The 11,296-nt window shown below is 35.5% G+C and overlaps 1 protein-coding gene and 1 long non-coding RNA gene across 2 annotated transcripts; both read left to right on the top strand.

Annotated features, from left to right (window-relative positions):
* The first annotated feature begins 5,224 nt into the window (after positions 1-5,224).
* On the top strand, positions 5,225-5,545 carry LOC143733011 (uncharacterized). Its single transcript, XR_013201232.1, has 2 exons — positions 5,225-5,301; positions 5,349-5,545. It is a non-coding gene; the product is annotated as an uncharacterized LOC143733011 (long non-coding RNA).
* A 2,292-nt stretch (positions 5,546-7,837) lies between these two features.
* On the top strand, positions 7,838-11,036 carry LOC143732622 (uncharacterized). The gene is made up of 5 exons (XM_077223896.1): positions 7,838-7,897; positions 8,002-8,157; positions 9,239-9,392; positions 9,692-9,819; positions 10,290-11,036. Exons 1-5 carry the CDS (start codon positions 7,838-7,840, stop codon positions 10,602-10,604), a joined length of 813 nt encoding a protein of 270 aa, XP_077080011.1. The 3' UTR covers positions 10,605-11,036.
* The last annotated feature ends 260 nt before the right edge of the window (positions 11,037-11,296 follow it).

Here is an 11,296-nt window from a genome sequence, read left to right as displayed (position 1 = left end):
TTTCATGTCAACCACCCTTTTACAGTGACAAATCATGCTTGATACGAGGTGAAATACACCCCTATGGAGCATAAATCAGACCTGATTTAAAATGAGAAAAGCCTCGAACTGACGTTTCACCAAACAATAGAAAAACTTTAACAAAAGAGCTTACTAAATTATGTGCCCATTCTAGTCTTCCTCTCCAGAATTCCCTTACAAAGATAACATTGTGTATGTTTAACCACAAGGAACAGGACTTACAGAATATGAATGATTTAACACGAACGTGAGTGTTCGAGCGCGCATGTGAGCTTGAAACTGAAGTGAAGGACGGTGTTCAATGTCACATCTAAAACTGTGTAATGGCTTAGCGCTGTGTTTCATTTCCCTAATCAGAGGGAACAACACACTGAAACACACACACACACACACACAAAAGGCTGACTACAGGAATGCTTAAGTGTATTAATATTGAATGGGTGCCTTTAATTAGAGAACTGAGCTTCACTGCTATATAGGCAGAACTTGATTAGACAAGAGCCGAGGTTTCAAAGGAGTTTGAATTTGTGTGTGTGTGTGCGTGCGTGCGTGTGTGTGTGTGTGTGTGTGTGTGTGTGTGTGTGTGTGTGTGTGTGTGTGTGTGTGTGTGTGTGTGTGTGTGTGTGTGTGTTGCATACGTGCGATTGGGTTCACGTGTAATTGCCGTGCGAAAACTATGCTGCAAATAACCACAGTTAGCACTCTGACTATTTTAAAGATCATGGGTTCTCTGCACCACACAATACATAACTTTACGGCAATAGCAAAGATAAATCTATTTTTCTTCCTCTACGACTCTTGCAACCCCTTGGTTTATTGTTTACTTTGGCGTCGAGGGCCAGCTGTCATAGTTATCAGCTGCCATTGTCATTCTCTTGTAGGATCTTGTGCCATGTTGTTAAAGTAGAGCTGTGTTTCAATCTTGGCCTGTGATCAGACAAATAACAATCAAGTTGATTTTATTTGCCATCTAGCTTTAATCTACAATACTTTGGCGTTACATAATTAGACCCTTATGGATCAGCAATATGGTCAAATTCCAGACACACTCTCCAATATTTGTGTTAATAATTTCTTTTTATTCCTTTGAGTGGCAGATTGAGGATTAGATTAGACTGGAATTACGCCAGTTGGGTCCCAAAATGAGGGATCAATGAACCCAAAGGAACATTTTCATAGCTCAGGAGACTTAATGGAGTTCTCAGTTTGAAATATTAATTTGGCCTTAAATGTTTCTCCTAAAATCTCGTTATAGGAGGAATAAAATATAAACAAACGAGACATTAATATATAGCAAAGCCAAAATAATTTGGTCTTAATTAAATGACAGTGATGTTATTGTTAACGAAAGCTATTGAAAACCATTTTAGTTATTTGAAATAAAGATGAAATTAAATAAAATATAAATATTACATAACAAAATTAAAATAAGTAGAAAAGTACAAATGTTTCAAGTTGCAACTAAATGAAATAAGTAGACGTTCTAAAAGGACAAAAAACACAATAAAAAAAATTAAACTAAATAGAAATACTATATTAATAAACAACTATATTAAAATACCACTATTGATGGAATTTGATCAGAAATGTTTGAGTTAATATACTTTCTTTTGATTGCAATTTTTGGTATCTTTGCAAATCTGAGCAAATTTTGAGATCCTGATGAGATCTAGGAAAATGTGTGAAATTACAGGGATCTTTTGATCAAGAGATAAATTAAAGAAGCAGGAGACTTCATTCATTCTACAAGCTGGCTAAATAAATTGAAATATAAAAAAATGTCTTTACTATGCAAAATTACATTTGCCACATAATTATACTGGTTAACTCAGCCATAAATCAGCATGAAAAGAAAGACATACACCTTGCAAACTTTCATTGTTCCCTTTTATCCCTCTTCAGTCTTATGCATGTGCAGTCATTGCACTGTGAGTGTTTTCACTAGGATGATATATTTTATATATGTTCAGTTGGTGTATAGGACAGATAAAATGGACAGGTAATTTAGGAATGATTAAACCTTATCAAATCTGCAGAGCCGGCCAACCAGCTCAGTGCTGGGGAAGAGCAGCCCTGCTCTCTTTAACATAATACCAACCAAATTCCCCTGCAAAATAAAGCACTGCATATAAAACACAAATACTGCTGTCAGTTAAACATGACAATACATCATGAAACATGACAATATTTAACATGTGTGTGTGTTTTTATGTAAATCCTTGCCTCAAGCAAAGATGTTTCCCTGAACTTTAAGGATACACTAATTAATCCAAGCACACCAGGTATGTGTAAACCCACAGCTTATAGAGTATGACTGTATAAACATTAGGCCTTCTAAAAATAACCTTCATGCCTTTACTGTATGTCAAGCCACCAAAACAAGTCTGGCAACCTTAAGCTGGTTTGTTGAAGGACAAAGATGGTCTATGACTGTACAATGTTCCAAAAGACCATGGCTGTTAACTTGGCTTTGTAAAGCATTATTAAGCTTAGAGAAGTACAAACTGAAGAATCTCTACTCTGTCACCATTGTACTGAGACGCATTTTGAATGAACAGCCTTCTCTAAATGACAAGTCATCAAGCTCATTGTTTGACACAGACTTCTGCTTATTCACATTTTATAGAAGACAGTAGAAGCTGTCAGAATTAGGGAACAAAAGGGCATTCATCAGCACAACTCATAACACCACAGGGGTGCATATCAATGCCATCAATCAAACTATTATTAAATCATGATGCACATTAGGTTGCCTTCATCTTCATGTAAATGTCTACCAGAGTGCAGTATAGGAGGGATGCTTGAAAGAAAACCTTTATGAATAATTAATGCATGACTTTTTTTAGCATATAATTAAAATATACATCTAATTAGTAAATGCATGTCCCTCAAGAATAGTCTAAAATTCCTTCACAATTTAAATTGCAATACAAAAAAAATGAGTGGCGATGACTACCAGTCTCTTGGATTAAACATGTACCCAGTAACATTTTCATTTACTGTTAAATTGTTATCTGTGACATCCCTTAGAAGGCTACTCTACTATCCTCATATCTGAATGTTGATTCTAAGATTTAAACATTTTGTGTTTTGTTGATCATGGTTCCAACATGTCACTCAAACAAGGCTTCCCTACAGTCAATTCAATATTACAATAGGGTCTTGTAGTGATCTTTTTCTTTGTAGAAAAGTTAGAAGCTCAGACCAGGAGACGTTGGAAGTTTTCCAAGCAGAAGTTCTTTATTGCTTGTCGGTAGCTGCAGTCATTCCAAATTCGTCTGACTTCTTGAGTCAAACATTGTAATATATATACATTATTAGAGGGAGGGATTACATTTTGATGGTGGAAACTTGTATACAAGTTTTGGAACCTGTATTAAAAGAGAGAGGGAAAAACTTATTCAAACCCTGAAACTCCAGAACAGGAGTGACAGGACTCTCTCTTGCTAAGACAAAAGCTCGCGAGAGTCTCCAAGAGTTTCATTAACCCTCTGGGGACTAAGCTCTTTTTGGTCCGTTTTCTCTATTTTTACATTTGGGCTTATAAACTACAGGTCCTTCTCAAAAAATTAGCATGTTGTGATAAAGTTTATTATTTTCCATAATGTAATGATACAAATTAAACTTTCATATGTTTTAGATTCATTGCACACCAACTGAAATATTTCAGGTCTTTTATTGTTTTAATACTGATGATTTTGGCATAAAGCTCATGAAAACCCAAAATTCCTATCTCAAAAAATTATCATATCATGAAAAGGGTCTCTAAACGAGCTATTAACCTAATCATCTGAATCAACTAATTAACTCTAAAGAAAAAAAAGAGTTTACTGACCATGGTTTACTGACATTTATTTTTCTGTAAATCACACATCACACAACGATAGTGAACAGTTTTTGAACAAAAAATATATTTGTCAAAGCCTTTGCTTGACAGACATGTGTAATTGTTAAATAAAATGTGTAAAGAACAATTAAAAATTTAACTTCATTTACAAATAGTCCCAGGCGTTTTTCTTAGGAATGTTCAGAATTTTCTAAGCAATGCTTTCTCCTCGTCACTCTCCAGTAATTGTTCCAGAGCTTGTTCCACCGTAAATCGTTTACTGCTTGCCATCATAAAAGTGCTAAAACAATAAATAATGCTATAATTGTATGTGTATATATATATATTATATTTGTTCTGTCTCTCTCTCATATCTCTGTGCGCTCTCGCTCCGTAAAGCCTTGTTTATACTCAACGCGTCCGTTTGCTTTCTGTCATCTCTGCCACTCAACGCTGTTTGCGTCATAGTATATAGTACCACCCCTTTCAAGGCTACAGAGTCCTCCGATTTGCTAGAATACGTCATGGTAACCTTCCTCTGATTGGGTAAGAAAAATATTCCTCCATCGGCAATTTTTCCATTGGTTGTTGCTCGTGAATCTGCCAAACAACATCGATTTCATTGGACTTTGACGAAGTGGTATTGCGCAACAAGGAAGTGTGTATTCAAGCCGGGTAAGTTTGTTATCATTGTTTTCAGCGGAATCTGAGGAAGACGGCAAAAAAGACTGCACCTCTCTATCATTAATAGTTTTTAAGATAATTACACATTTGTAAAAGTATGTCATTTTGGGCGGTACCGCCCAATCCGTCCCCTGAGGGTTAACATGTTTCATTTAACTTACAATAGAAAGAAAACCCGTCTGACAGCTGTATATAGAGAGACAGAATAAGACAGGAGTTTCGTGCTCCACAGCTGAATGCTAGATTAAATTTACAGAACTTTCTCAGTTTATATATGAAACTAAATTAAACATTTGACAAAGTTGTATTCCTTCAATTCCCCCTTTGGGAGTTCTAAATAACTCCCGCACTATATACAAATTTAAACAATTAAAATTCATTCTTGTAACTTGTGATAGTTACAGGCATATAATGCACTCTGTGTTTGCTTTTCTGTAATTGCATGCTGACACAGAAAACAAACATGCAATCAGGGTTTGTGAAGTTCTTACGGATAATAGTCTTTTCTGGTTGGAACTGTGATTTTCTCGTGAGAGGCGTGATTAATTTGTTGAATGAAGCACTTGATACTGTGGACGCATAGATAGTTCGCCAGTAGAACAAACAACAACATGATTGCTATTTCCTTTATCCACAGCCAGGGTTTACCAATCAAGTTTCTGAACCATGAAGAATTATCTTCAGTCATCTTGTGTAATTTTGCTGAAAGATCAAGAATGTCTTGTTGGATTTTGTTCAAGTTCCCTGTTGGATCCATTAAAACCGGTGGAGTATTCAGGTCTGATGATGGTGCAGGATCCTTGTGTTGAAATCCAAGGCCACTCTGTTCTGTAAGATCATTATCTTGTGCGAAGGGAGAGTGTCCGTCATGTTACTGGTACGACAATCTTGATCATGTTGATGGATGACTGAAGGTTTCGTATGTGAGTCTCTGCGTTGTGTATTTTTTCTTTCTTTCGTGATAGTTGGTTCGGCAGTGGGTCTAGTCGTTTTCTTGAGGTTTTCTTGTGGCTTCATACGCAGATGACGGACAGTCATCAAGTCGTGTCTTCACAGAGTAAGAAAGAAAACAAAAGACAGGAGAGCAGTATTGGTTCACCCACTAGGATTGTGAACTTTTCGAGTCTGCTAGACAGTAGAGCAGTAATTGTTCAAACACTATGGTTGTAAACTTTTTCTGAGTCTGCTATTGTTGTTCCCTCTTTCCCTATGTCTTAATTATGACACCTAAAGAACAGTGAGGTAAGGATGGACTAGGATAGGGCCTATGAGGGAAGTCTTCACCCCAGGGTTAACCCCCCGAAGCCTGTTGCGTTCGGTTCTTCCCGGGGCTCCTCACTGGTTCCGTGTCCTAACCTATCCCTGTAGGTGGGGGAACAACCTTACAGTGTGTACAATAAGTCCAGGTTTTCCTTCCCTGACACAATACTGCAGCTGCTGTAATCAACATCACTTGATGTGGCCCATGCCACTTTGGTTCTAATGGAGGAAACTTCTTTGTACAGATCAATTATTGATTCAGGGGGCATCATTTTCTTCTGTGCTGCACTACCGGAACAAACTTGTACAGTTGCATAGAAACAAGCCTGTTTAGCTGCCATATCAGCAAGAGCATTACCTTTAGCTTCCGTAATATTAGTTGTGAGATGTGCTTTCACTTTGATCACTGCTAATTTCTTTGGAAGTTTCATGGAAAACATTAGATCTTTCACTAATTCAGCATGCTTAATGGGGGATCCAGCAGAAGTTAGAAACTGTCTGGTTTGCCAAATGACACCAAAATCATGAATTACCCCACAAGCATATCTGGAATCTGTGTAGATATTAGCAACTGATCCTGAAGCTAGCGTGCATGCTCTCGTTAGGGCTACTAGTTCTGCAGCTTGAGCTGAAAAATGATTTTGAAGACGTCCTGAAGCTAACACTTCCGTGATGGACGTTACTGCATAACCTGCTCGTCTGTACACACTAAAAAACGATGGGTTATTTTTTTAACCCAACCGTTGGTGTATGCATGTTGGGTCATTATATTGGGTTATCTTAAAATTTGTTGGGTTATTTGGCTATGCCGTTGGGTTATTTTTAGTTATAACCTAACTGTTGGGTTAAAAACGTTTGCGCTTCGATGGTTCAAATATTAACGGACCAGTCAGTGCCAAGACAGTCAACGTAACGTTACATCAGCGTCAGCCTGATTGTGAAAGGTAAGGTATAATTTTATAACATGAAATAATGTGTACTGAAACGTTAAATATATCTTAGAACTGTTTTTTTTATGTTATCGTTAACTTTTGTCATTTTTTTATTTATTCTCTAGATCAGATCGATTGTTGTTAGCTATCCCCGTTTTCTCACTAGCATTAATAACGTCATTAAACATTAGCTGAAAGATTATCGAAACCGTTTAGAAATGTATTACCTAACGTTAATTAAAGAAATACCTGGTGAAATGTATTCCGATAAACTAAAGTAGGTAACGTTAATCAGTATTTACGCTGCACGGACCATTTATCAGCTCGGACCGGCACATAGCGCAGCTAAGCTCAACACCTCAATCCATGACGGACACCACACAAATGCTGTGAGATTCAGTGAGAATCGTTTGATTCACTGAATTCTCTGTTATAAAAGTATAAAAAATAAAATAAAATAAAAAAACAGACGAAAGCGCCACTGCTGGATTTACGCGGATTTTCGTATCAACGCCACACCACTCAAACATGCATAGCTATAACAGACGTTTGTGGGGTCAGGTCAGATAACCATCATGTTTGTATAGGTAAGTTAGGTCAGTTTACCATCAGAATGAGTTTGAAACTGATGTTTCAAGGTAAACGTACATACAGCTGCTTTAATATTGTAATGCATGTTGTATTAAATGTATTACATAAGTAAGTTAATGGAATAGCATCTAATTATAGTATATGTATTAAATGTTTTGTACTAAACGTGTTTATACTTATGTTTTAGATAAATGGATTCATTTGAGCTATTGATTCATATTCATTCAGAATAATTTTTAAGAATGAATTGAATGGAATGTTTTAGTTCATGCATTCTCCTATTGCAGGATATACGAGAAATACTCAACAGTAGGATCAACAGTAATAACATCCTTACGAGACAGGCACCTAAGCCTCAAGGAGCGACGTCAGATGGTGCGGTTATTGGTTTCTCATTTGATGGAAAGTTTTGGGGAAACGTGAGTACAAGTAAAATAACTTGACTAATACATTTAAATAAATAAACTAGCCTATTTAAATGATTGTTTATTTGTGAAACCCATCAGCTGAGATCAAAAAGGAGATGGCTTTGGCTCTAACTGCCCAGTTTCCTTGCCTGAATAACAACGAGGGACATGGAAATGTAAGTTGTGCTGATTCTGATTAGAAGATAATCGAGAGCTGATAAAGAGGATCAGTCCCCACTTTTTTTCATAAGAGTGATTTATTTATATTTATTTGCTGCAGGAGTCATGGTATACACCTGGTCGTTATCGTCACCCTGCAACAGGTTACCTGGAAGAAAGACTACACAATGTGAGGAAACGTCTTAGAGCCCCACACAGTCAGAGACAGCACAGCCATCACAGAATTCCTCTTCCCGACCAAGTTTTCCACTGGCAGGTTAGAACTAGGGATGTGTCATGATTGTCCGAAACAAGTGCATTTTTAAAGGGCCAAGTGAGTGAGATTTTTACTTCCAGTACAGGGCTCAACAATAAGGACTGTTCGATGATGCTGAGGACAGTTGATTCATTCATGTTACTATTTCATTTAAATCCAAAGAGTCATGCTTAAAGAAGATGGCCATCTTTAAATATCTGCAAAGACCAGAGCATTAAAATTACATAAATGTAGGCCTATATTACATGTATAGTCTCTTAGTTTATTTGCTTCTATTTTAGCACACTTGATGATTATCTAATAAAATCCTCAAAACTGAAGCAATGCTCTTATAGCTACAAGTGCTTGAATGGGATGGATTACTCAAATAAGCAAATTCAGTCATTTACATCCTACATTTTAGCTTCCTAAATGACTTGCCTATATGTTTACAACAACTTCCAACATGGTTGTGACAATCATAAACAAGGGCCAGAACAGTTTTTAAGGTTAGTAAATCATGGCAAGGTTGTTTTTTATTTTATTTTAATTAATTAATTTAATTGGTGTGTGCCTAAAAAGCTGATAATTTGAATCGGTTTTTAGAGAGAGAGAAAACATTTGCAATGCTAAGGGTACCCCAGAACCAGGTTTGGGAATCACTAAGATAGTTAATTATCACTCAAGTTTTTTCCAGATGTTGTCCCTAATTGTAGTGTGTTTTATCTGCTGTAGAGTCTGAGTCATCTTTGACTGAACTTCACACAATGATTGAGTGGCTAAATAACAACAGAAGCCCCCACAGCCAAGTCGAGGAGTTAATGAAACGTACAGCACCTAATTGTGAAGCGTGGATTCGATCCTCTGATACAAAAACTGTTGAGGAAATAAACAGAGAATATCCCAGACTTAACGATTTTCCTGGAATGTTGAGTTTTATTATTATTTATTATTATGATAATTATTTGCATTTTAGGGAATTTATTGAAGGGTTGTCTTGGCCTGTAGTAGAAATCCTACATTATTTAGAAAAGTAAAATGCTTCATTCTATTGTTACTTGTAATCTTGCAAAAAAATGTTCAATTTAATGTTTTTGTTTAGATATCACAGGACTTTGGAGTTTTATTCCCTGACAATGCAGACCGCCTTTATGAGTTTTGGGCTCCTGTCTTCACTGACCGGATTTTACTTTTTGCAAGAAAAGAACCCAAGGCTGCTGATGTCCTTCTTGAAAGTCTGGATACATTGTCAAATGGTAGGACATCCTATTAAAATCACATAAAGTATACCATTTCTAGTCTCTGCACAGGTAGTTTCAGATCTGTTGACCAAATTATAGTTTCATATCACTTAAATGAAATTTCCAAAATTACTTTTAGTATCTAAATATCTATGTTGAGCACACTCTTTCTGGCATGTTATTGAATAAAAAAAGGTACATTTCTTCAGGAATACTGTAATTATTTGAACAAGAAAAAAGTAGGGTCACACTTGATTTGATCCACTGGTTTTTTGAAAACTGTAAACATTCTTTCTGTAAACTTGTCGTTCAAGATGTTCGTGGTGAAGTTGCCTTTAAAACCCTTCCTGCTGTTCTGCCATCATCGCCATACCGCACAGATGGGAAAATGGTCCGTCCAACTTATGCTGAAATGAAGCACAGCTTCATTGACATTAAACCAGTAAGTAAAAGCAACACTGCAATATCAGCTGTTGACTGGCTTATATATATATATATATATATATATATATATATATATATATATATATATATATATATATATATATATATATATATTATTTGAGGTTCATTTATTGTTCATATAAAATTTTGTACAAAAATGTAATGTTTTGGATAAAAGCGTCTGCTAAATGATTAAATGTAATGTATTCACAAAACAAATTATTACTCTGTTTTGCCTTATTTCCAAAACAATCTGCAGTTAAATGTTCTGAACAAACATAATCCTCTGATGATCCAAAACGCCATTAAAAATAAATAAATCATCCACTCATTTCTAATGCTGGAATCAATCAGAAAGATGTGCAGAAACACAGAAATGCTGTTTATTATGGACATGTAAATAAATATATTGTATCCATAGAATGTTCTTCACTATATATGCCAACTAAAGTATATTTATCTTTTAAGGTTGGAACTAATATGGTGCATTACCTAATTAGTGAGACAAGCCAGGATCCACACATCTTGGTGCTTGGGGACAAAGAGAACTCCTCCCAAGTTTTCATCATTTTCAACGTGGAGGCAATTGAAAAGGAGACCATACTGCAAGCAGTGGATGTGTGCTTCAAAATATTCTACATCTATGACATTAACTACCCAAAGCCTTCTGCTCCCATTTGGGAGTTTTTACAGCATGCTGTCTATAATATTCCTGAAGGAGTTCCTTCGATACATTGCCACCTCCTTAAAAGCTTTGTTTTCAATGTTACTGATCATCAGTAGGTCCAGTAGCCAAACACCATATTAAGGTGTTTATAACACAATGTGTACAGTATGACCTTTTTTAATAAGCATATTTATTTTTTATTGTACTAAATTTGTGTTCTGTATGTACAGATGGATTTTGAATTTGTACTGTATTTAGAGTTTTCTGTGTGTTTAGGCACATCTATACAGTATAGCCTTTTTAATAAGTATGTTTATTTACATTTATTGTGTCACATCTCTGTATGTTTTTAATTTATGTACTGTATGTGCATGCATGTTTTAAATTTGATGTGTATATTTTAATATTTGCAACTCATAATTGTTTGTTATATTTATTATACACGTATATATTTGCATTCTAGGTTAACTAATATTTATTACATTATTAATTTAATACTTGAAGCATGTTAAAACATATTTATTGTGTTTATACTCCAATAAAAAAAATTTATTTAAAAAATTGTATTTTATTTATTAAAATAAGGTCCTAAATAAAAATAAATATTTAAGTCAACTGTTGGTTTAATTTAACCCAACTGATATTTAACCCAATGCATTGGGTTAAAATAACCCACAGTTGGGAAGGTGCTATACCACCCCATAGTTGGGTTATTCGTTGGGTTATTTTTAACCCAACATTTTTAAGTGAGTAGTAATTTCTCCTTCATCCTCTAACAAAACTTCAGTCATAGCAGACATCATACATG

Source organism: Siphateles boraxobius, unplaced genomic scaffold (assembly GCF_051911475.1).
Source record: "Siphateles boraxobius isolate OS27281-9 unplaced genomic scaffold, OSU_SipBor_1 9, whole genome shotgun sequence".
NCBI lineage: Eukaryota > Metazoa > Chordata > Actinopteri > Cypriniformes > Leuciscidae > Siphateles > Siphateles boraxobius.
The sequence above is the reverse complement of the archived record's forward strand: the minus strand, read 5'-3'. Positions and strand labels throughout refer to the sequence as shown.